The sequence below is a fragment of the Carcharhinus amblyrhynchos genome, chromosome 24 (genome assembly GCF_965287045.1).
Source record: "Carcharhinus amblyrhynchos chromosome 24, sCarAmb.v2.hapA, whole genome shotgun sequence".
NCBI lineage: Eukaryota > Metazoa > Chordata > Chondrichthyes > Carcharhiniformes > Carcharhinidae > Carcharhinus > Carcharhinus amblyrhynchos.
Genome location: NC_137347.1, coordinates 22,432,763 through 22,457,465, shown reverse-complemented (window position 1 = coordinate 22,457,465; position 24,703 = coordinate 22,432,763). Strand labels below are relative to the sequence as shown.

The 24,703-nt window shown below is 39.8% G+C and overlaps 1 protein-coding gene across 3 annotated transcripts in view; it reads right to left on the bottom strand.

The window, feature by feature from the left end:
- Positions 1 to 24,703, bottom strand: part of LOC145358013 (dyslexia-associated protein KIAA0319-like protein) — an 88,750-nt gene that overhangs the window by 8,417 nt on the left and 55,630 nt on the right. For all 3 annotated transcript variants that reach the window (XM_080211695.1, XM_080211697.1, XM_080211696.1), the window contains exons 10-20: positions 22,270 to 22,498; positions 21,706 to 21,829; positions 18,874 to 19,006; positions 17,010 to 17,158; positions 16,401 to 16,552; positions 15,239 to 15,377; positions 12,981 to 13,140; positions 12,381 to 12,523; positions 7,510 to 7,632; positions 3,077 to 3,167; positions 1,550 to 1,644 (exon numbers count right to left, since the gene is read on the bottom strand). In XM_080211695.1, coding sequence (XP_080067821.1) covers positions 1,550 to 1,644; positions 3,077 to 3,167; positions 7,510 to 7,632; positions 12,381 to 12,523; positions 12,981 to 13,140; positions 15,239 to 15,377; positions 16,401 to 16,552; positions 17,010 to 17,158; positions 18,874 to 19,006; positions 21,706 to 21,829; positions 22,270 to 22,498 — 1,538 coding nt within the window. The remainder of the gene's footprint in view (positions 1 to 1,549; positions 1,645 to 3,076; positions 3,168 to 7,509; positions 7,633 to 12,380; positions 12,524 to 12,980; positions 13,141 to 15,238; positions 15,378 to 16,400; positions 16,553 to 17,009; positions 17,159 to 18,873; positions 19,007 to 21,705; positions 21,830 to 22,269; positions 22,499 to 24,703) is intronic.

The following is a 24,703-nucleotide window of genomic DNA, read 5'->3' as shown; positions in this document are numbered from 1 at the left end:
TGAGGGAAAGGTAAGTGGGTCCAAGACTAGTGTCTTAAACTTGCATAAGGGCAATTATAAGCGCATAAATGCAGAGCTCCCTAAAGTGAACTGGCAAAATAGGATATGGGATAGGTAAATAGAGATGCAGTGGCAGACATTTAAAAGCATATTTCAGAATACATAGATCCATTCCAATGAGAAAGAAAAATTCCAAGGGGAGAATTCACTATCCATGGTTAACGAAAAGTGTTAAAGACTGTATCAAACTTAAAGAAAAAGCATATAGTTGTGCAAAGACAGGTAGCAGGTCAGAAAACTGAACAGAAAATAAAAAGAGGAAAGAATGACAAAAAGATTAATGGGGGTGGAGGGAGACTTGGAATATGAGAGAAAGCTAGCTAAAAATATAAAGATGGACAGTGAGAGTTTCCGGAGATATTTAAACAAGAAAAGTTAACAATGAGCACTGGTCCTATAGAAAGTGAGTCTGTGTAATTACTAATGGGATATAAGGAAATGGCAGATGAACTGAATAGGTATTTGGCATTGATCTTCACCAGAGGATAAAGTAACACCCCAGAAATAGCTATAAGTCAGAAAAAGAAAGGGAGGGAGAAGTGGCACTGAGCAAATTCTTGGAGTTGTGCTCTGACAAATCCCCAATCCGAACCAGCGTCATCCTAGAGTCTGAAAAGAAGTGACTAGTAAGATAGTTGATGCACAGGTTTTAATTTTCTAAAATTCCCCTGATTCAGAAAGGCTTATTAGATTGGAAACTGGCAAATGTAATTCCTTGATTCAAAGGGGAGGAAAACAGAAAGCCGGAACTCCAGACCAGTTAGTCTAACATCTGTTATAAGGAGAATGTTAGAAGCTATTACTAAAGATGTTTATAGCAAGGCAGTTAGAAAAATACAAGATAATCAGGTAAAGTCAACATGGTTGTGTGAATTGGAAATTGAGTTTAACCAATTTATTGTTTTTAAGGGAGTTGCATGCTGTAGATCAAGGGGAACTGTACTGTATTTGGATTTCCAGAAGGCATTTGATAAAGTACCACATTAAAGGCTATAGCGGAAAATAAAAGCTCATGGCTTAAGGGGTAACATATTAGCATGGATTGAAGATTGGTTAGCTAGCAGGAAACATTTTCTGGCTGGTGGGATGTAACAACTGGTGTAAAATAGGAATGAATTCTGGGGCCTCAAACTTTTACAATTTATATCAATGACTTTGGATGAAGGGATTGAAGGTATGGTTGCCAAATTTGCTGATGACACAAAGGTAGGTAGGAAAGTAAGTTGTGAAAAGGACATAAAGAGACGACAATGGGACATAGATGGATTAACTGAGTGGGCAAATATCTGGCAAACCAGAGTATAACGTGGGAAAATGTGAATTTGTCCATTTTGACAGGAAAATTAAAAAAGCAGCATGTAGGAAGTTGGAAGGCACCCTACCAGTCATGGAGAATATCAAGTGATGTGGTGAGACTCAAGAGAGAGAAAAAGGGAGTCAGGCAACGCCTAAAAGTTAAAGCTTCAGCGTTTTTTTCATATCCCAATACCTGGTTTGGAGTTAGACTTCAATTCCAGACTTTCGTGATCATCTGTCGCATCTAGTATTTTATATCTACTTTTCCTTCTAGGTTTTCCTTTGCGTCTGAAATAACAATCCATAATATTTAGAAAGTTATGTCAACTGAGTTGTGTGCCAATATTCCAGATATACTGCAGAAGAAATAAGGTTGACAGATTGACAATGTACGCATAAGAGTGATAGTTCTCCCCCACTTCACTCCAAAACTTAATATTTCAAACTTAGCTTTAAGTAACACTTGCCCCACCCTCAGTAATTAATAATTCCAAATATATAGATTACCAAGCTGAAACAAGTAAACTGGGGAAAATTTAACAGATTATCAAAAGAAGAGAGAACTCATTTTCTTTATAAAAAGTGTTGGAGAGGATACACTGATAGTCTACTATTGCACATTTGTACAGTAACTTAACTTGGCGGGGGGCGGGGGGGGGGGGTGGGGGCAGGTGCACGCAGTGGAGGATGGAGGGAGAGAGAGGCGGCATAAGCAATTTCAATCCCTCCAGGGGGATTTCTAGTTGAATCACTTCTTGTGTATAGCTACAAGGCACAAGTAGTGTATGCTCACTAACATTAACCAGTCCCTTCCTATATTTTGGTTCTCTTTCTATGTCCGATTTCTCATATTGATGACTGATGGTTTAATTAATGGGAAAATGTTTTCTGTTCTCTTTGCCCACTGAAATCAAAATAAATTTTTTTTTTAAAACTCTAAAGACAGACAACCTTGCATTCACACCCAGTATTGTGGTGCCATTCATTCTCAAAACACTTCACAATCAATTCATGCATTTAAAATGTAGTCACTGTGCTTTGTAATATAGGAAATACAGAAGCCAATTTGTTCACTGCAAGCTCCATTCAGTGTTGTGAATGATCAGGTAATCTGTTTCTAAATGACATTGACTGAGTGAGCAGCACAGTGGCACAGTGGTTAGCATTGCTGCCTCACAGCGCCAGGATCCCAGTTTAATTCATACTGTCTGCGTAGAGTTTGCACATTCTCCCTGTATGCTCCAATTTTCTCGCACAGTCCAAAGATGTGCTGGTTAGGTGGACTGGCCATGCTAAATTGCCCCATAATGTCAGGAGATCAGTAAAATAAATTTGTGGGGTTACGGGAATAGGGCCTAAGTGGGACTGTGGTTGGTGCAGACTCAATGGGCTGAATAGCCTCCTTCCGAACTGTAGGGATTCTATGATAAATACCGGTCAGGACTTTACTCATCAAGAAACAAGGAGAACTGCGTTGAGGAAATGGCAGAATTTAAATGACTGGATGGGGTAAATACAAAACTTTCTGTTTGGGGCATCAAGGAATGATTCAGCGTGCCCTCCGTTTGGAATGCATTTTCATGGATGAACTTGGCAGGACAATGGAAGTCCTGTGGGAAAGAGGAACAGTTACCTACTTTAAAAGGAGAGGGATCGTTGAAGAAATCTCAAGGAGAAGGCTAAGAAAAAAGACAGTTTGCGGAGGATTTCTGATCATTACCTTTTACAGAAGCAGAGGACCATCCAAACTAGAATTCCAATAGCGACCAATATGACAAATGCAGCTATTACAACATAGAGAACACTCCATTCTAGAGGGGAAAGCAAGAAGTCAGGAATACAAATTCTTAGTAGATGGAAAAAGAATGTGGTTGTTGGTGCTAGGCACATCACAAACAACAATTCCCTAACTCCATTATGCTGACAAAAAAGTAGACTTCAACTGAAAGATATTGTTTGTTTTTCCAAAACAACCTGTTGCTATACAGGGTATTCCATTTATCAAAACTATCGATTTAAATAGATATATATTATGTATGTGCAGCATATACATAATTTACAAGGCCAGTTTCTATATTAGAAATAAAGAGAGACTGGAAACTCTCAGCAGGTCTGTGATGAGAGGAACAGAGTTGACGTTTGGCGTAACATTATGACTCCTCTTTGGAACTGAATAATGGAACCAGTTCTGAAGAGGAGTCATATTAGACTCAAAATGTTAACTCTTTTTCTCTCCACAGATGCTGCCAGACCTGCTGAGATTTCCAGCGCCTTCTGGTTTTTATTTCAGATCTCCAGCATCCACAATATTTTGCTTTTATTTAAGTTCTTATGTTAGGCTAGTTTTGGAGCGAAGCTAATGCTGGGCTATTTAAGTGAAATAGTGAAGTGAGTAATTTCCAATGATATCCAGTTAATACAATGTGTGCATATTATACACTGGTATCAATTAATTCAGCATCTATTCAGATTGATTGGAATCTTTTATCCGCCATTTGCCAAATATTTGAGGCAATTTTGCTCCTTACAAAACAAAATCTCAGTGGAAACAGAAGGGCCACAAAAAGACTGTTCATTGGGCTGAAAGAATGCTGCACACATATACATCAATAGTAACAAGTGAAAGTGCTTTGGGGGATCTATTTCTAAATGGCAAGCATTGGTCCCTTGTGAAAAAAACCTACTCCAACTTGTCCATGCACATGGTTGATCAATTACTGCATCCTTGTTGAATTATCCAATTCCACTGGAATGGCCCATCTATCCTCAAACAGCCATCTCCAATTGCAGCCTCTAGTTCCTGCATGGTCACCTCCAAATTTCTCCCAGGAACCATCCATTACCCTCTCCCCGTCTTCACCTACACACTGCTCTTCAGTGACACGATATGCAGCATGGGAGCAGGTGCCAAATGTGCTGATAACTGTGCCTCTTTCACTTCCCTCAACCAATTCTGTCTGTCTGTTTGTAATAAAGTTATTGAGTTCCGCATCTTTGGAGTGTGGGAGGAAACCCACGCAGACACAGGGAGAATGTGCAAACTCCACACAGTGACCCAAGCCGGAATTTTATTCAATGCAGAGCTGAGCTTTATACAACTTCTCAGCCAGACCACACTTACTTCCAACCTCCCTTATCCACCCCCATTTGCTGTAGAAACTCTCCTCTGTGCTTTCGTCACCAAAGACTTTCATTTTCGTGGATACATTGGTTTTCTATCTTCCAAAACACTGAATTTAAACCCCTAAATTTTCCTGATTCCACCTACCCCAACTCTGCAACCTTGCCCAATTCTCTGGCCATTTGCCAATCTCTCTCTTCTAACTGCTCCAACATTGGTAGCCAAACCTTCTGCCATTAAGGTTCTATTCTCTGGAACTCTCTCTAATATTTCACCTTGTTACCCCTTTACCTTGTCTTTATAGTCTCATTTTCAATAATGTTTTCAAGCGTCTTTTGTGACTCTCCCTCTCCCACCCTTTAAAAAGTAACCTTTTTAAGATCTGCCAAGGTCTGAACTACTTCTTCTCACTGACATTTTTTGGTCTAACTGCATGGTAGGGAAATTCCTTAGAGCTACTCCCAATCCCCCATCAGCACCTCATTGAAATGCAGTGGGATTTAGAAATACTTGATATAATATAATATAATATACTCGAGGGGCTGGATGGCCTACTCCTGCTCCTATTTCTTATGTTCTTATTAATCAAGCAGAGTCAGCATGGTTTCATGAAGGGGAAATCATGGTGTACAAATTTATCAGAATTCTTTCAGGTGGTAATGAGTAGGATCAATAAAGGGGAACCAGTAGATGTAATAATGCTTTCAATAAAGTACAGGTCAAAAGGCTACTTAATAAGATAAGAGCCCATGGTGTTAGGGTAGTATATTAGAATGAATAGAGGACTAACTAATGGAAGACAGAATTGTGATAAGAGGGACATTTTCAGGGTGGCAACCTGTTAATAGTGGAGTGCCACAGGGATTCACAGAGCTCTGATGATGAGTCATCTAGACTCGAAATGTTGGCTCTATTCTCTGTCCACAGTTGCTATCAGACCAGTTGAGATTTTCCAGTATTTTGAGTTTTTGATCCATATTGTGCACTGGGGCCACAATTATTTACAATATATATGGACTTGGACAAGGGAAGTGACTATACTATTATCAAGTTTGTGGATGACACAAAATGATTGGGAAGACAAGTGGTGAGGATGAGTCTACAGAGGGATATAGACAGTTTGAGTGGTCAAAAAACTTGATGGAATACAATGTAGGAAAATGTGTAGTTATGCACTTAGGTAGGAAGAATAAAGGAGCTGAATATTATTTAAATGGAAAAAGACTGCAGAAAGCTGCAGCACAAAAAGCTAGCATGCAAGTTCAGCAGGTAGTAGGGAAGGCAAATGGATTTTAAAAAATTCTTTCATGGAATGTGGGCATCGCCAGCTGAGCCAGCATTTATTGCTCATCCCTAGTTACCCAAGGATTTTTAAGTGTCAACCGCATTGCTGTGGCTCTGGAGTCACATGTAGGCTAGACCAGGTAAGGGCAGCTGATTTCCTACCCTAAAGGACATTAGTGAACCAGATGCGTTTTTCCAACAATTGACAATGGTTTCATGATCATCAGTTGATTCTTAGTTGCAGACTTTTTGTTTATTAAATTCAAATTCCACCATCTGCCATGGCAGGATTTGAACCTGGCTCCCCAGAACATTAGTTGAGTTCCTGGATTAATATTCTAGCCATTGCCTTCCCTTAATGTTGGCATTTCAAAGGAAATGGAGTAGAAAAACAGGGAAGTCTTGCAACATGTATACAAGGTATTAGTTAAACCACACCTGGAATACTGTGAACAGATTTGGTCTCCCTATCCAAGAAAAAATATACTGGCATTGGAGGCACTCCAGAGAAGGTTCACTAGGTTGATCCCAGATATGATGGGATTCTCTTATAAGGAGAGGTTAAGTAGGTTGGGCCTGTAGTCATTGTAGTTTAGAAGAATGAGAGGCAATCTTATTGAGACAAATTGGATTCTCAGAGGGATTGACAGGGTAGATGCTGAAAGATTGATTCCTCTTCTGGGAGATTCTAGAACCAGAGGGCATAATCTCAGAGTAAGGGGTTGCCCATTTAAGACAATAGGGAACAATTTCTTTTTTCAGAAGGCAGTGATTCTGTGTAATTCTTTACCGCAGAGGGCTGAGGAGGTTGGGTCGCTAAGAATGTTCAAGGCTGAAATAAACAGATTATTAATCAGTGAGGGAATCAAGGGTTGTGAGGATAATGCAGGAAAATGGAATTGAGGATTATCACACCAGATCAGTCATGATCATATTGAAAGGTGGAACAAACTAGATGGGCCAAATGGCCTACTTCCGCTCCTAAATCTCATGAACTCTATTTACATGCTTAAACAGAGCTTCTGCCACAATTCTGGCAAATTAACAGTGAGGGATCTGAAACAGTTTCAAAGTATTTCCTGGATCATCTTGCAGCATTGGCCGGAATTTTACCAGCAAGCCCACCTCTATTCCGGGAGCAGGCGAGGCTCAGAGAACGGCATTCTAGATTGGCCTTGGGCAGGATCGTATAAACCTCAAGTGGACATGCTGGTAAAATTCCACCTGTAGCCTCTATTTCCTTTCAAATTGCCCTTTGCAAGCCTTACTTGAAAAGCACACCTTCAATATACTGCACGCCTGAACTGGCCCAAAATGGCCTGACCTGAAAGCCGGCATGATCTGAAATCCGGCTTGGGCTTAGTCCTGTGGTTTCCGGTTTTGAGACACTGCACCTGATTTCATGCAGCTTGTTTGGTGTATGCTTCTTTCCTAAATACTTTTAAGAATCTATTTAATGTTTACTACTGCAGCGCTTGTTGGGCCATCACATATTTTTAATTTAAGTTTTGGTATTTTCAAAAGGGTTTTTGTCAAGGAAACACAGATCTTGTATACATGATAGTTTATACACAAGTTTATACAGCATAATTTTTTTCCGTAAACAGTTTTTTAATATGTATACCATTCCCCAAAACAATAAGACATAACTAATGTATGGTTTCATAAAGTATGTATATTATGTCCTGTTTAGAATTACTTAAAATGGGCAACTCGATTCAGTTTAATAATAATTTTCTCCATCTTACCACAGTTGCTTTCTCCATCTCCCAGCTGAACTCGAATGAAGTTCTCCATCCAGAATGGGTCACAGAGACAACGTTTATTGAAAGAATCACATCGACCATGATCCGAGCAATTCAGCTGACAGACTTTAATCAGGAGGCAACAGAAGTGAAAGGAGGGGAATAAAGCAGATTAGTAACTATTCTAAACTCTTAATGCCTAGTGAGTTATTTTGCTTTCAGTTAAGTGCCTGTTAATGATTCTCAATTGTTCTCATTCCTCAGGTCAAAGTAACTTGTGTTCACAAAAATCACCAAGCCTCTTGTGCTATCAAAACAACATTATCTCGATTTAAATGCAAAAATCAATGAGGATGAACAGTTCCTACTCAAATCAACTCAACACTTAAGTGAGAATATCATCACAGAGTGTATGAGCTCCTGAATGTAAATGCACTTGTATTTCTTGGCAGGTAACAGATTTAATGGCAGAGCAAGGAGCCAAATCAACTATGGACACTGCATTCTCACAAGAGGAAAAAGAAATAGTCAAATTGCAAAGTGAACTGATGTATGGCAACAAAGAATTTTATGCAAGGGAGAATCAGGTTCAGGTTCTTCCCCATTAAAAGCAACTCTCCATGATATATTGACATGGCGGCACAGCGGTTAGCACTGCTGCCTCACTGCGCCAGGGGACCCAGGTTCAATTCCAGTCTTGGATGGCTGTGCAGAGTTTGCATATTTTCCCCGTGTTTGTGTGGGTTTCCTCCGGGTGCCCTGGTTTCCTCCCACAGTCCAAATATTGTGGAGGTTAGGTTGATTAGTCATGTTAAATTGCCCCTTAGTTTCAGGGGGCTTAACATGGCAAATACGTGGCATTACAGGGATAGGGCCTGGGTGGGATTGTAGTCGGTGCAGGCTCGATGGGGCAAAGGGCCTCCTTCTGCACTGTAGGGATTTGATTAAATGAAAAAGGAAGAATTCCTCCTTTTCCACCAAGCTGAGAAAAACTGCATGATGGCCATAATGAATATCAAACCTCTGCTTTCCTTCCACAGTCCGAAAGATGTGCTGATTAGATGCATTGGCCACACTAAACTCTCCGTCAGTTACCTGAACAGGCGCCAGAGTGCAGCGAGTAGGGGATGTTCACAATAACTTCATTGCAGTGTTCATGTAAGGCTACTTGTAACACTAATAAATAACGTTTTTCCTCCTACAAGTTGTTGGTGGACAGTTTTGAAAAGACTTATCTTAAAATGTTTTAAGTTATTTTGTCTGGAGAACAGAAACATAATTGCTGTCAATACACTAGAGACTGAAATAGTTCCCTGCAAGTAAGAAATGATACAGTCTGTGAGGATAGGAAATATGTGACAGCATCACCATGAGCATAATCAGTAGATGTAGACATCTGGAATGAGCTGACCTGAAAAACTAATGCTTGAATTGTTCAAAGCACAGATTCTTACCAAAAGGCAAGGTTCCATGATATTGTGTGGGTAACATAATTCTCACAAACTTTAAAGCTTAAAGTTTATTTATTAGTGTCACATATAGGCTTACAATAACATTGTAATGAAGTTACTGTGAAAATCCCCTAATCGTCACACTCCGGCATCTGTTTGGGTGCACTGAGGGAAAATTCAGCATGGCCAATGCACCTAACCAGCACGTCTTTCAGAACTCCCGGAAGAAACCCACGCAGACATGGGGAGAACGTGACCCAAGCCGGGAATCAAACCCGGGTCCCTGGTGCTGTGAGGTAACAGTGCTAATAAAAGTTGATTGAATGGTTTTAGTTTTTGGAAGTTTTGCAATGTGAACTTTTTTTTATTTGTGAAAGAAAGACGTTCTACTAGGTTTAGGTTTTGAACAGAACAGAATCGTCTTGCGCAATTAAAAAACACAAATACCCTTTGGCCATGACAAAGCTATACCTGCCCAGCTGGCTTTGCTTCTTGCAGAACTGGCAGATCAAAATAAATGGGTTTAACATTTATTCTAAGTGATTAATTTGCATGCAAGCACAAGGCTGTATACATATTAAAATCATCCCACCAAGATCTGTAAATGTTATTGACTATAGCTACCAGACCATCATTACAGATAATATCTGTGCAGGTTTAGCCTGACCCAAATCTCTTAAAAAGAGTAACAAAATCTCCCAATCTAGTCAGATTTTCTTTTTAAGAAAGAACTTGGTACAAACTGGTCCCATATACAAAAAACTGTGAAGAAAGGTCATGGAGGAGTCTTATGTTAGCTTCGTAGCTGGGATAATTCCGTGACCAGTGCAGTTCCAGTACCAGAATATTGCAAAGCATTTACACAATTAGGCACCTGCCATTCTTGCCTTAGTATCCATTATACTTATATCCACTATATGTACAGACCTCTAAGGAGCTATTTGAATTAAAATAGGCACTTGAAGATAGCAAAGTCATTAGGCATGCAACTTCATGTGCTGCATTAGAACAGTTAGAGCCTTATCCCAGTCCTTAATTCCCAAGACTATGTCTGCACAGATCTGGAGTGCAAATAAACCATAGTCTAGAAAATCTTTTAAAACAAAAACCAAGCAGAGGGAACGTTAATTCCATTTCAATAAGTGGTGTGCTTCACATTTGATGTTAATGAAGCTATACTAATGGTTCTGGAGGAACATTACTTTAACTGTGACCCAATGGGCAAAGGGAGCAAGGCGAATGACCAGATTTCCCACTCTCAATGATCTGAAAGCTTCACTCCATAAAAATACCAAATGGATAAGCTGCATTCAGTTATTGATATGCTTTCTGTTTCAAAGCATTTCACAATGGGACAGACAATACTGATCAGGAAAAGGAGAAATTTCAGGGGGAAGAGAATTTTTAATAAGGCTTTTGAAAACTGGAAGACACTATTTTGACTTGAGGAGCAGATAACACTGAGGGTGGATTTGGTGCTGTGCCAATCATAATTCAACTGCCATATAGATACCAGAGAATGGGGCACAGCATGTATGTGATGTATACATAAGACTCGAGGCAGTGAAAGTAAACATGATGGCCGTGATTCTCCCATCCCACTGCTCTAATTTTTTTAGCACAGCAGGCCGGAAGATTCTCGCGTTGGCCAATTTGTGCCATTTACATGCTGCATTCGCGCCCTGCTTGTGTCTTCCAGCGCCGGATTTCCAGCAGCATCTGCTCTATGCCAAAAATCGGCAGGAGACACAAAGACCATTTAAATGGTCATTTTAATATCATTCGTATGAGATTAGCAGGCCCGGGACTGAAGTCTCCAGGCCTGCTAGCATCTCTCACCCTGCCACAGTATTTCACCTCAGCTGTGTTTACAGCAGCTCCCCACTAATGGGGAACTAACAGTCCAACCCCATTGGAATGAAGCGGGGTGGGTGGCAATTGGGACCCCCCCAGAGGGCCAGGTAGCGAGGGGGTTCCCCCTGGGCATTGGCACTGCTCAAGGGGCAAAGTACCCATACTCAGGGGGCACTTTAGCAGTATCCATCACGCATGGGGCATTGAAAATGAAGAGTGGAGCCTAGGGGGCAATCGGTGGGGTCAGGGGGATTTCACTGCCACTCTGTATAGGGATCGGCGGGGGAATCAGGGATGCCAGTGATTGGGGCAGGTGAGGGTGGAGATCGCTGGGCCTAGGAATGGTCGGGGAGGCAGCAATCGAGCTGACCAGCGATCAGGAGGCCGGCAGCGCAGTGGCCAGTTTAATGCACTGATTTCAGCCTCTCCAGTGGGGACAGACCCCGTTCCCTGAAATTTAATGATATTCATGTTGGTGGCCTCTGCAGTGAATTACTCCAGTTTTTACGTGAATTCGACACTTCAAATTTTTTTGGAAGAATTCCACCCACTATGTGCAAGTTTTCTCCATTAAGAGATAAAAACCTGAATGGGAATGGATTTTAGAGAAGCGTTGAGCCATTTTCACCCTCTTATCCAGTTCTTCTCCCAGCTAGGTTTGGCTGCTTCACTAACTCTACCCCTCTAAGTTAAAGCCCTCTGTGAAATGGTTAGAAAGAATGTTTCGAGTCTGGTCTCCAGCCATACTCAAATCCAGAAGTATAACAAGTACATATGAAGGAATTCAAAAAGAGCCCCTCTATGTTTTTTGAAATAAAATGGGAACACAGCCAAACAATAATGTTCTTGAAAAGCAGCTTCAGCGTTCAATACCTCATTCATTTTTGGCTTTTAAGATCCTGGGATAACAGTTTACTTCCCATCAAAAGTGGCAAGAAAATAAAAGATGCACCAGTTTTTAGTTCTTCTCAACATTATATCGACTATTTGTTTAATATATATTCTACAAGCTCGCCACTCCCCCAACACAAATTTATATTTATATAAGCACCCGTAACATCATAAAACATCACAAAGCACTTCACAGAAATCTTAGAAAACAATATTTGACACTGAGCCACACGAGGAGAAATTGGGTCAGATGACTGAAAGCTTGGTCCCAAGAGGTAGATTTTAAGGAGTGCTTTAAAGGAGGAAAGGAAGCCACATTCTGTAGGGAGGGATTTCCAGAGTTTAGGTCCTCAGTGATTGAAGACGAGGTCAGCAATGGTGGAGCAATTTAAAAAAATAGAAACAGGGATTCTCCTAGAGGCCAGAATTAGAGGAGTGCAGACATATCAGGAAGCTATGGAGTGAGACATTACAGAGATAGGGAGGGACAAGGCCATGGAGGGATTTGAAAACAAGGATGAGAATTTGAAAAAAATCAGAACATTGCTTGAAGGGAGTCAACATAGGTCAGTAGGTGCATGGAATGAGAGGTTTAAAGTACACTAAACTCGATACAATCAAAACAATCACTTTGGAACGAATCTGAACAAAACAGTTTACTGATTAATTCTCACTCACTGACTGTACCAACTTGGAGAGCACGAAAAACTAGGAAGTCTGATTTCTGTTTCCGGAATTTATTCTTCAGTATCCGAGCAACATCCTGTCCCTTCAATACCTGATGTGCTTGTGTATTCCTTACACAAAAGATAATCTGTGTGCTGTGAAAATAAATGAGAGGCATTACAATTGAAGACATTGTGTGACTCATAATGAACAGCTGCACACTGACCATGTTTTAACACAACTCGTCTATATCACCTTTATGGTATAAAGAAATAATTTTACTTGAAAAACACTTCCCTGTGAGCCAACAAAGGTTTGAATAAAGTGGCCATAATTAGAAAGTTCGTTCTAAAATATGTTGACTTCAAATAGCTAATGGAAAAAAAATCGTTAAATAAAAATTATGAACTTTATACATTCTAACTGATGCCAACTCGATTATACATCAAGTACGATTCAGACCAAGGTGGAGGATTGCTGGCAACATTTCAGAGTTTTCTTTGGGTTCAAGAACATCTGATGTTACTATTTACGCAGAATGGATAATTATTTTTTCAGCACAGTCACCCCATTAATGCTTTTCCTTTTATATACACATACAAAGCTCCCCACCTCTGTTCAGTGTAAGGCTGAATTTTCTGTACAACAATGTCTGAATCAAGGACTCCAAGCAAGACAGCTATTTGCCGAAGTAACATTCCCTTTTGCCTCTCGGTTAACTGGCTGACACTGACATCCAGGATAATTTCTACAAGATCATTCTTTCTGGGATCTGAAAACAAAAAAAAAAGGGATTTTAAAGTTTCAACTGTCAAATCTTTTAAAGTCTTTGATTTTTGATGCGACTTGCTTTGCCCAACCACAACCCTTCAAACAATGTTCCACGTAGCACAACTTTAAATTTACCTTGTGTTAGGTTTGTATTCTACATGAGCCCAGCAGGATTAACATACAAAACAGATGAAAAAACAAACTGAGTTGAAGAGTCAATCAAGACATCCACAGTTCTTGCTAATAACAAAAAACAACTCAACTGACATGATTTCTGATTTCCTGTTCCTCAAGCTGTGGATGACTGGGTGACATGGTAGCACAGTGGTTATCACTGCTGCCTCACAGTGCCAGGGACCCCAGTTCAATTCCAGCCTTGGGTGACTGTGGAGTTTGCATGATCTCCCCGTGTCTGTGTGGGTTTCCTCCAGGCGCTCAGGTTTCCTCCCACATTCCAAAGGTGTGCAGGTTAGGTTGATTGATAATTTGCCCCTCAGCGTCAGGGGAATTAGCAGGGTAGATATGTGCAATTACAGGAACAGGGCCTGGGTGGGATTGTTGACAGTGCAAGCTCGATGGGCCAAATGCACTGCAGTGTAGGATTCTATGATTTTGAACTTCTCTTTAAGTAGAATGTAAATACTTTAGCACAGTTCAGATTAGTGAATTATTTCACATTCCATTATAAAATTAAAAACCAAAATTTCAGTGTTTGGAAACAAAGTTATTAAATCAGCTCTCTAGATTAACACATTCTTGGAGGTTCAATGTCACAGAAAAATAATACACTAAAAAGCACACTCACACATGGCACAAAGATTGGGTGTACAGTAAAGCAGTGCACAATAAATAAAACAAACGATTCAAAGTCATAGCTAGTCAGACATGGCCACACAAATGTAAAGTACAACGTATCCAAAATGCAAGTGACTTTAGTGCCTGAAAATGACCCTGGATGTAGCAGCAACGGGAAAAATCTAACTGACTGCTTCAACCTCATTGTTTTAGTTTCTAATCTCCCAGCTTTTGTTTACAATTCATCAGAATTCTGGTCAAAATAATTCAATTTTATCTGGAAGGAGACATATTCAGGAACTAAAACTCAAGAAACAGTCCCACTCCTCAGCAAAATTAATCTGAAGTATATCCAATTTTTTACCTTGTCAATTTCATCACAGTTGGATGGAAAATGGTTCCAGTGTGATTGTTGTGCATGCTTTTTGCTTCCTATCATGATAAATTTGGCTTAGTTGATTTCACTCTCAGTTCAGTCAGGTAGCAATGGGTTTGAGCAGTGCGCTGCATGTTGAAAACATAATCTAACTGACACTTAATTGCAGTACTCAGATTTTCCACATTGTTGAAGGTGCCTTCCTTTGAATGAGATGTCAAGCCAGGATCCTATATGCCTGCTCTGGTAGTACATGAATATTAAAGATGCCGGAACACTCTTTGAATACCAGTGGGGAATCCTTCCTATGTAGACTGTATCCCTCCCTCAACCAAGCTCAGATTTTGAGGACAATTTTACAACTTACTGGCTGGAAACCACTAATTGATTTTTTTGAAAAGACTAAGTCACATTTCAATGACTTGAAATCACAGTCAAAGACGACTGCACATTTGCACCACTGTATTTTCTACATTCCAAAGCCATTGATACAGGGGCAACATATCTGAAAAATCTCAACCTGAACAACTGCCTTGAAGGATTATGAAACGAGGCCATCGCCTATCCCATTAGCAAGGCATCCAGACAATCACCTGGGATACTCACAAACCATTAGATGCAAGTACTCAGGCAATGGTACCCTGGGTACAAAAATAATTTTCCCCCCAATGCAATCTAATCATGGAAGTCAGGTAACTGGAATCCACTCGCCATGACCACGTTTTGGTCACTGGGCAGTTTGTGAGACAAGGGTCATATGACAAGCCAGCTAACCCTTTGTGTTTAAGTACCTGTTTTCTCTGCAGACCAGTTCAAGCAAATGAGATGCTGACAAAGCAAGATCCTTGCCAAGGGTCTCTGTCTCTCTCCATCTAATCTGACTAAACACAATAGCCCATTGGAAGACTGAAGGCCAATTTCTACTCACCAGGTCTGACTTCCAATGTTGCCCTATCGATATGATTTTCTCCTTTTGCATCAGTTACTTTTAGGCAAAATGTATATAGTCCTTCAACCAAATTAGACAGGAATAGCACAGGCTGGTGATCAGAGTTATTCAGCACATCCTGTTACAGATTGGTGAAAAGTACATAAGAAATTTTAAAAAAAATTAACTTTTAAGAACAAAGTTTGGAATAAGGTCATGTTATGATCCACTTTCAAATATAGTGAAGTGCATCAAACATCATATCATAGATAGACCACAATATATGCAAAAAATTAATAGTCCATTCATTATAAGGAAAAACTGAAGATTTTGCAATATTTTTCTGGACATGGTTCAGAAATATTGCCACTTTACTCATCATTAGGAGGAAGAAAGCAAATGGAGAATTTTTTGAACACCTTCTTGCTTTGCAATATTGGATCTCAGAACAATTATCATAATATTGCCTCAGATTTGTTGGAATGATTCTGCACTGTTTGACTGCTGTGAGATTATCTACAACAGGCAATCATCCTATTTATTCATGTTTGGTCAAAGCAAAAGGGAAGAGGACATTCAATAAGGAGATCACTTTAAAACAAACTAAAAAGATAAATGTGATTCAATATATAAGTACAGTACTCTAATGGAGGACTTTGCATTACAATTGTATTTCTACGTGAATCTTCAAAACTTATAAATTCCTGTGATATCTTGGTCTCAATACATATCCTGGCCACCAAAAGCCGGGGAGGTGGGATGCTTCATCAGCATACCAAAATTAGGTTCCCATCATGCATTTGGGAGCCGATTTAAATTTACCCCTCCCTCCAAAGTCAAATTGCACCAGTTTATCAGAGACTGTCCTTGGCTGCAGCTTTGTGCAGTTAGTTTTCCTGCTCAGCAGCCAAAACCAGGAAGGAGAAAATTATAATAAGATCTTATCATTGATATTGATAAGACCACTGCATCCCTGAGCTTGTTCTGCATCACACCTCTACCCCATTCCGACACCAGTGCTGCATATCATGTTCACTCTAATACAGCCTCCCTGTAAATAACTAGTCACTTATATATCTTTGTAACTCATTAAATAATGCCTACAATTGAATTGGAACAATATTCTTTATAGCTCATTTAATTTGTGAATTGGACTACTTACTCCAGCTGCTGGACTGCTCTCATCTCTCATCCACAGGTAGCTGACAATTCCCTTATCATCTGATGACTTTGATCCATCAAGCATAGCTGTGTTACTGGGTAGGGTGATCACTACATTCTTTGCTATCTTAGCAACTGGGGCCTTGTTGACTTCTATAAGACACAAATCCGTTTGTTATATCATAGCTCTTATAAAATATTAAAATTCAAAATGGAATTCATATTTCAGGTTTGAATGCAGTGTTGTAATTGAAAGCACAATCAGAAACTCATTCATATGTGTAACCCAACTAGTAACATCACCAGTTTCTTCAATGTTCTGGCTTCCGTAATAATTTCAAAGACCTAACTGCTGACATAAGCTGTCCTGAAATAATAACCGTCATCTTCCAGGATTGTGCAAAATAGGCCCCTATGCTTATTCAGTATCAGCAAAATGTGGTAACATGTTTTACTCAAAGTGCAATAGCCATTAACAAGAGAAAGAAAAAAGCAATAGCAAGAATATACTTCAAAGGATACAATTAACATTATTACTTTAAACGGCTACTTCTTTTTATTAATCAATTTAAATCTATTGCCATCTAGTACATCTGTAAAACATACATACCCTCTCTCACAATGATTCTAACAGAATCATGACTTTCCAGGTTTCTTTCATCCTTCACTGTCAGTGTAATCACATATGACCCAACCTGAAGGCCTGTTACTTTGGCGATGGGACTGTCTGCATTCTCAATTTTCACACCGTCAGGGCCGCTGAAAGACAAAACTGTCAAACTTCACCTTATGTTTGCGTTAACAGGAGGTAACGACAGCGAGCTCTGACTCAGATTTATAGTGTACATTGTCTGAATGCAGAGGTCTTCCTGTGCTCACTTCAAATCCTGGATTTGTACATGTACCTGTTGCACAGCTGCTAAATATTGAAATGCATTGGGTATGCGTCAGACAAGTCTCACCAGTTCCGCAGCCAGACGCCTGACAAGAACAGTGTTTCACCTCAGGATAACAGTGGCTAATAACTGAGCATATTAACTGAACATATTTCACCACCTTAATTGGAATTCTCTGTAACATGGTTCAAATGTTACAAGCTTAATTAAAAGTCTCAACTTCTTGATATTTTCTCATTCTAATCAATTTACACAAATTAGATTCTCCATTGCTTTAACCAACAGAATATGGCGCTAAACTGAGCAATTTAGAGATTTTTAAACAAGCTTTTAAAAAGGGGTAATGGCAATGGAACGTAATTGTAAATACCTGGGGCCAGACACTGCACCCTGGGCTTAGGCATACAGCCCATGTCACTTGCTGTGTATGGGGTAGGTGCGTTGAGAAAATATAGTGTGTACTGGGATTCTGCCCCTTGGAGAGGTCAAATGTTCCACTCATCACCACACTGCTTTCACCCAGCATACACATACCTCCAGGAAATCCTACAGTATGCCATGTGTTAGGCACAAGTGAATCCTTGCCAAAAGCAAAATAATGCAGAAGCTGGAATCTGAAACTAAAACAGAAAATGCTGGGAAATGTCATGCTGGAAGTCCAGCTCTGATGAAGAGTCATCCAGACTCAAAACATTGGCTCTATTCTCTCCCCACAGATGCTCTCAGACCTGCTGAGATTTTCCAGCATTTTCTGTTTCTGAATCCTTGCCAACATTCTGTAATGGACAAACGAAAGATTCCAAAATGCTTGGGAGAAAAGGTATCAATTGCATTTAAAGGCTAATCTTGGCAATGCTTTGAGGCCAAGGGGAAAAATGTGCCATAGCTGCTCCTATAGGTAGAGCCCCTAACTTACTTGATGCAGCCACGGGATGGTATTCCAGTTTTCTAGGAATGGAGTGTTGGGCACTGCTGGTGTTGCCCTTACAGGCACATTCCACCTGCCTCAAGTAAGTGGTCCTATCCTATTACTGGGGTATATGATGGGCTCTACATCTTTGCAAGTAAATTCATTTAAAGTTTGCTCCAATGCACAACCACAAGGAGAGTGGGCCGATCAGATTTCCAGGCTGCTGATGTGAATAAAGCGGAATTTTCAATCACTTCACAGGTTTTGATCAGAGCTGGTGTGTTCAAAACATCAAAATAATTATGTCTGCCAACAGTTGTCAGAGAGGAGCAACAAATGGAAGCCAAACATCCCTGGATAGGAAAATGATGCAATACATGGCAGAGTGCAATCCCAATTTTGTGCAGTGCAAACACCAAAGGGCTTCACTCTGGATGACAAGATTGCACCGCATTCAACAGATATTGAAAACAGTTACTCAGAGGATGAAAATACTGGAGCAAACAGAGTGAAAAACTGTAGTGACAGAAATTACTCAAAGTAAGAGATCAGAAGAATCTTGTCATGATTTTTATGGTAAGAAATTCTAACCACACCTTTGAATGCATTACGCCTGTTTTTAATGGACCCACTGAAAGAACAATTATATTTCACATGCTGTGTTTCACCTTGTTTTTTCCCACTGGTAGGAAGCGATCTTCTGGTCATCTGTGCTTTTGCTGCCATCTAATACTGTGCTGTCCACTGGAAGGGTCAGTTCTTTATCAGGTCCTGAATCAGCCACAGGAGCTTTATTGTTTTCTGGAAAGGAAAATTGGTAAAACAAAGGAAAATGAACTTCAGTACTTAGAGGGTGTTGCGTTATTGAAAATGCTAAGATGTTTTGCCAAGTGAAAGATATTATGACACTTAATAACATCGTGACTGATCTGATATAAATGAAACTCCACTTTCTTGACTTATTCCCATAACCCTTGATTCCCTTACTGATAAAAATCTATACCAGCCTTGAACATACATAACAACCCAACTTCAGCAGCCCTCTGCAGTAATGAATTCTACAGACTTACTACCCTTTAACAGCAGAATTTCCTTCTCATCTGTCTTGAATGGACTGCCCCTTACTCGAAGATTAAACTCTCTGATCCTAAACACTCCCGCAAGGGAAAACAACCGCTTGACATCCACCCTGACAAGCCCTCCTGAGAATCCAATATGTCTCAATAAGGTTGCCTCTCATTCTACTGAACTCCAATGAACACAGGCCCAAACTATTCAACCTCTCCTCATTAAATCTCTCCATACCCAGGGTCAACCTAGTGAACTTTCAACACCAGTATATATTTCCTTAGATAAGGGAACCAAAACTGTTCACAGTATTTCAAGTGTGGTCTAGCAATTTAGCAATTCTTCCCTATTTCTATACTCCATTCCCTTTGAAATAAAGGCCATCATTCCATTTGCCTTCTCTATTACCTGGTGAACTTGCATGCTAGCATTTTTGTGATTTATGCTTGAGGACTCCCAAATCCTTCCGGGTTGCTGCTTTCTCCACTTAATTAATATTCTACTCCTTTATTCTTCCCATTATACTCCTTACACACCTATGACTGTGTGCCTAAATTCCCCTCCACTTCGATTTTCAAGTTTGCTGATGACACCACCGCGTTGGGTCGGTTCACAAACAATGACAGCAAAGTACAGGAATGAGAGAGTGAATCTGGTGAACTGGTGCTGCAACAATAATGTCTCCCTCAATGTCAACAAAATCGGCTTCAAGAAGCATAGAGGAGAACATGCCTTGGTCTACATCAATGGGGACGAAGTAGAAATTGTTGAGGGCTTCAGGTTTTTAGATGTTCAGATCACTAGCAGCCTGTCCTGGCCCCCCTATGCAAACACTATAGTTACGAAAGTCCACCAATGTCTCTACTTTCTCAGAAGGCTAAGGAAGTTTGGCATGTCAGCTACGACTCTCACCAACTTTTACAGATGCACCATAGAAAGCATTCTCTCTGGTTGTATCACAGCTTGGTATGGCTCCTGCTCTGCCCAAGACTGCAAGAAACTACAAAAGGTTGTGAACGTAGCCCAATCCATCATGCAAACCAGCCTCCCATCCACTGATTCTGTCTACACTTCCTGATGCTTCGGCAAAGCAGCCAGCATTATTAAGGACCTCATGTACCCCGGACATTCTCTCTTCCATCTTCTTCTGTCGGGAAAAGATACAAAAGTCTAAAGTCACGTACCAACTGAATAAATAGCTTCTTTCCTGCTGCCATCAGACTTTTGGATGGATCTACGTTGCATTAAGTTGATCTTTCTCTACACCCTAGCTATGACTGTATCACTACATTCTGCACTCATTTCTATGAACGGTATGCTTTGTCTGTATAGCGTGCAAGAAACAATACTTTTCACTGTATACTAACACATGTGACAATAATAAATCAAATCAAATCCTGCCAAAAGTGCATAACTTCACATTTTCCAAATGTTAAGAATTGGTGAAAATTAAGATTAAAAATAAAATTAAAATAAAAAAAAGTGCAGGTGCTTGAAGGGATGTTTTGATATGCAGATGAACATACCAGTGAGAAAAGCAAGCATTTCATTTGTGACTAGGGGTGTAGAAGAGATGACTTTAACGTGGAGAGATAAGGGAATTGGCCCTTGTATGCTAAAAGCCAGGTCCACAGGGTGAGTAACAACAAAGGGAAAGAACGATATATTCATAGCACAATAACTGGAGAAACGGGCATAGCAGAAGCAGCCACCAATAGAGCACATTGGGCTGTGAAAAACTCTCTCCTCCAAAAACATTGCTAAAAGGCAGCTGGTTAAAATCCAAAACTCAAACAAAGAAGACCACGCCTTTGCTGAAACTGAGAATGATTTCCTTAAAGGGTGAACAATAATCTGTGGGTGGTAACCACCTGCTGGATTTAGCTCATAGATATAATACTGGATGATGTGTGAGAACAAGGAGTATCTCAGAGTCCAGGAAAGAAAGGGGTAAGTTCATGTGATAGTGTGTGTATGGCCATCAGTGTAGTCAAGTGTACTATTGCAGTGTATTATTGTCCTTCTTGTTGTGTTTTTCTTTTAAGTTAATAAATATGCTTTATTAACTGATCACAAAATGACTAGACTGTTCCTCACTGGTTTGTATATCTTTTCTCACAGTATCAAATTTAAAAATATATACCACTAAGAACCAGTATTCCAAGATACCCTTCAGGATTTTGGGATCCCCTCACATTTAATCTCAGTGGTGTTCTTAACTTTGATATTATATCCCATCTGCCAAGTCTTTGCCCACTCACTTAACCTGTCTACACCCCTCTGCAGACTCTTCTTCTTCTTCACTTGCCTCTCACCTATATTTATGATAAACAGAAATCTGGTTGGAGGAAATATATAAAGGGAGAAAACTTGAAATATTTTGTCATCTTTCTTGCACGATACTTACAAACATTCTCTTTCTAAACACACACCTGGTTGTACTATAACCATCACCTCCGCAGTAGCTTGGTGGCCTGCGGAGTCTGTGACTGTTAGTTGAAAAATGTAGTCCCCTTCCTGCATCGCTGACAGTTGAAGAGATGATGTTCGCACTCCCTAAACAAGAGAAAATTATGTAAAATGCCCCATGTATTAAATAGCCTTTCCTGCCTAGACTTACTGTTTGGTATAAAATGAACAGTCTCAACATGTTAGCAACGATGTTAATTTAGATTTTTTTCCCCATTAGCTAATAGCTGTCATGGATATTACTCCTCCCGTTTTAGTGGAAGGAAGCTAAGTGATAAAACACAACTACCATACTGAATTATATTAAGGAGCATAATGAATCTCTATCCATTCTTTTATTATCCAGAATGACTGTGAAATTGGAATACTGGTGGTTTTGACCTGTTCTCCTGCTTTACATCAGGCCATAAATATTCGTTTATGGCTCCATTACTGAATTTATTCCCTAAGTATCATAATCATTTTCTCCTCAAAATAGAATATTCTTAACTTTGGATATAGAAAGTACTGAGCAAATATTTTCCTACCTGCATTTCAACTACTTTTCCTTTACTCTTTGGGCTTAGGGACCATTCGTAGCTGACAATTCCATGATCGTCTGTGCTTTGATTGCCATACAGCATGATGGAGTTCTTGGGCAGTGTAAGGACCTGATTTGCACCAGCACTGGCTACAGGTGGATAATCCACTGCTTTATGCACAGTGACTGCTGCCGTGGTTGAGTCACTGGCACCATCAGAATCCACCACTGTCAGGCTGAAAGGGAAAGCAAATTAAATAAATCTGACAAACCTTTCAAAAAAAAAAATTGCCTGGGCTACAAAGTCCTGGAAGATACAAAACAAAAAGCCTTAAAAACACTGCATTGAAAATTGTTCCCCGTGTATTCACACTGTATCGTTATACTAAGATACTGCAGAATATTATTCAAACATATAAAAATACATGAAGTAGAGGGATTCTATACAGTTAGCAGGAGTTTTTTTTTCCTGAAAAACAGCATAGGCCGACTGAGGCTTTTACTTAAAACTAGATCATGGTGAAATAAACATCTATATTGTGGTTGGGTTATACTCTTGTGGCAACTAATTATCACATTTATGTCAGGTAGAGCTTTACAATCTTTCAATATAGCATCCATCCTCATCAAGTCTGGAGAGATTTAAAACGATTGACATTTAAAGCTGTACAAGAATATCCAAATTAGTCATGGATCATATACAGCCTCTATGCTCAAACAGTGTGGCCCACGCAGCAACTCAACACTATCTTCACTTTTATTCTTAAATAATGTTATGCATGACCTGCAAGGGTTCATGTTATTCACACATGCTGCACAAAGGCAATTTGAACACAACCATTCCATAGTGTGGTTAAAATGTATACTTGGAACAACTCACCAACTCGTACAATTTTAAGTATACCTATTCTAACTTGGTCCGCCACAATATACAATTGCAATAATCAATTCAAATGCCTACGTATTAAATATCTTGTCTGTATAAATTTTCTGTCTACAAAACCTTAATTCCTGTTCGCATATTTTTGTATCAATTTAAATTCCTAAGCCCACGGTTATAATGGAAAGTGCCCACACAGACTGATCGTTGTAATTAAAGCCCACAGAGATTATTAGCAAAAAACAAAGCGCATTGAATTGGAGGGAACCTTGTGGCTGATTTCTTGTGCCTCTTTATTGGTAGTCAGACCTTCAACTGTTCAGGCCCATAATTTGGAATTCACTCCCTGAACCTTTGTAAGCACCATTTAAGACTCTTCGGAAAACCGACTGCTTTGGCCAAGCTTCTGTTCACCTGTCCAACTTATACAGTTTGGTATCAAATTCTGCCCAATCACATTCTTAGTAGGATGCTGCAAGCTGCTTAACACGCACTTTTTATATCAAAATTGTTTGATGACATTTGGTTGACAAGTAGGATAAAAGAACATTTATTGGTCGATGGGATCTATAAAGTGACATGTCCCAGAAACGTGTACTGGAGCCCCACCCTTTCAACGTGTCTATCTTCAGTGACTTGGATGAAGAGATAAGAGAGTGTTGTATCCATTCCAAGCGCTTCCTAACTTAATATCACTTTTGCAGGTGATACTAAGTTAGGAAGCACAGTGTGCTGCACAGAGAGAAATTATAAGGAACACAGGCAGACTGAGTGAGGGTGAAATACAAGGCAGACGAAGTTCAACATGGACAAGCATGTTTTCTAGGATCAGAGAAAGACAAATCATCATATTGTCTTAATGGTGACAGACTACAAGTTGCCGAGGAGCAGACAGATTTTAGATCTCTAGCTCCAAAACTTGACAAAAGCTAAAGAACTGGTAATTAAAGAAGGTTGGTAGAAAGTTGGCCTTTAAGCATACAACACAGATTCATCAGAATAACAATAGAGTCTTAGAGGTTTACAGCATGGAAACAGGCCCTTTGGCCCAACTTGCCAATGCCGCCCTTAAACTGATAGGAATCAAAAAAATTAAAATTTCAAGGATGTTTGGTTTCTGCCTCCTTGAATTTGGATTGTTGAAGGGTAATCCAAACAGAAATCCTTACATGATGTGGAATTTCCACACTATTTAGAGAAAGTACTGTTCCTGGTAGCAGGGGGAATAAACATAGAATTGAGCAAGAACCATTAATGGATGAAATTAGGAAACATCTTTCCCACAACAAAGGTAATGGAAATCCGGGATGCCCTCCTCCATAATGCTTTGGATGGTGGGTCAATTGAAACTTTTCTAACTGAATTTGACACGTTTTTGTTAAGTAAGGATACAGAGAGATGTGGATCAAAAGCAGGTAAATGGATCCAAGGTGCAGATCAGCATGATTTTATAAATGGCAGAATGAGTTCCAGAAGCCAAATGGCCTCTTCCTCTTCCATTATTCCTATGTAATCATACTCCCCACAAGAGTGATGGAGTGGTTATACCTTAGTTTTTCAT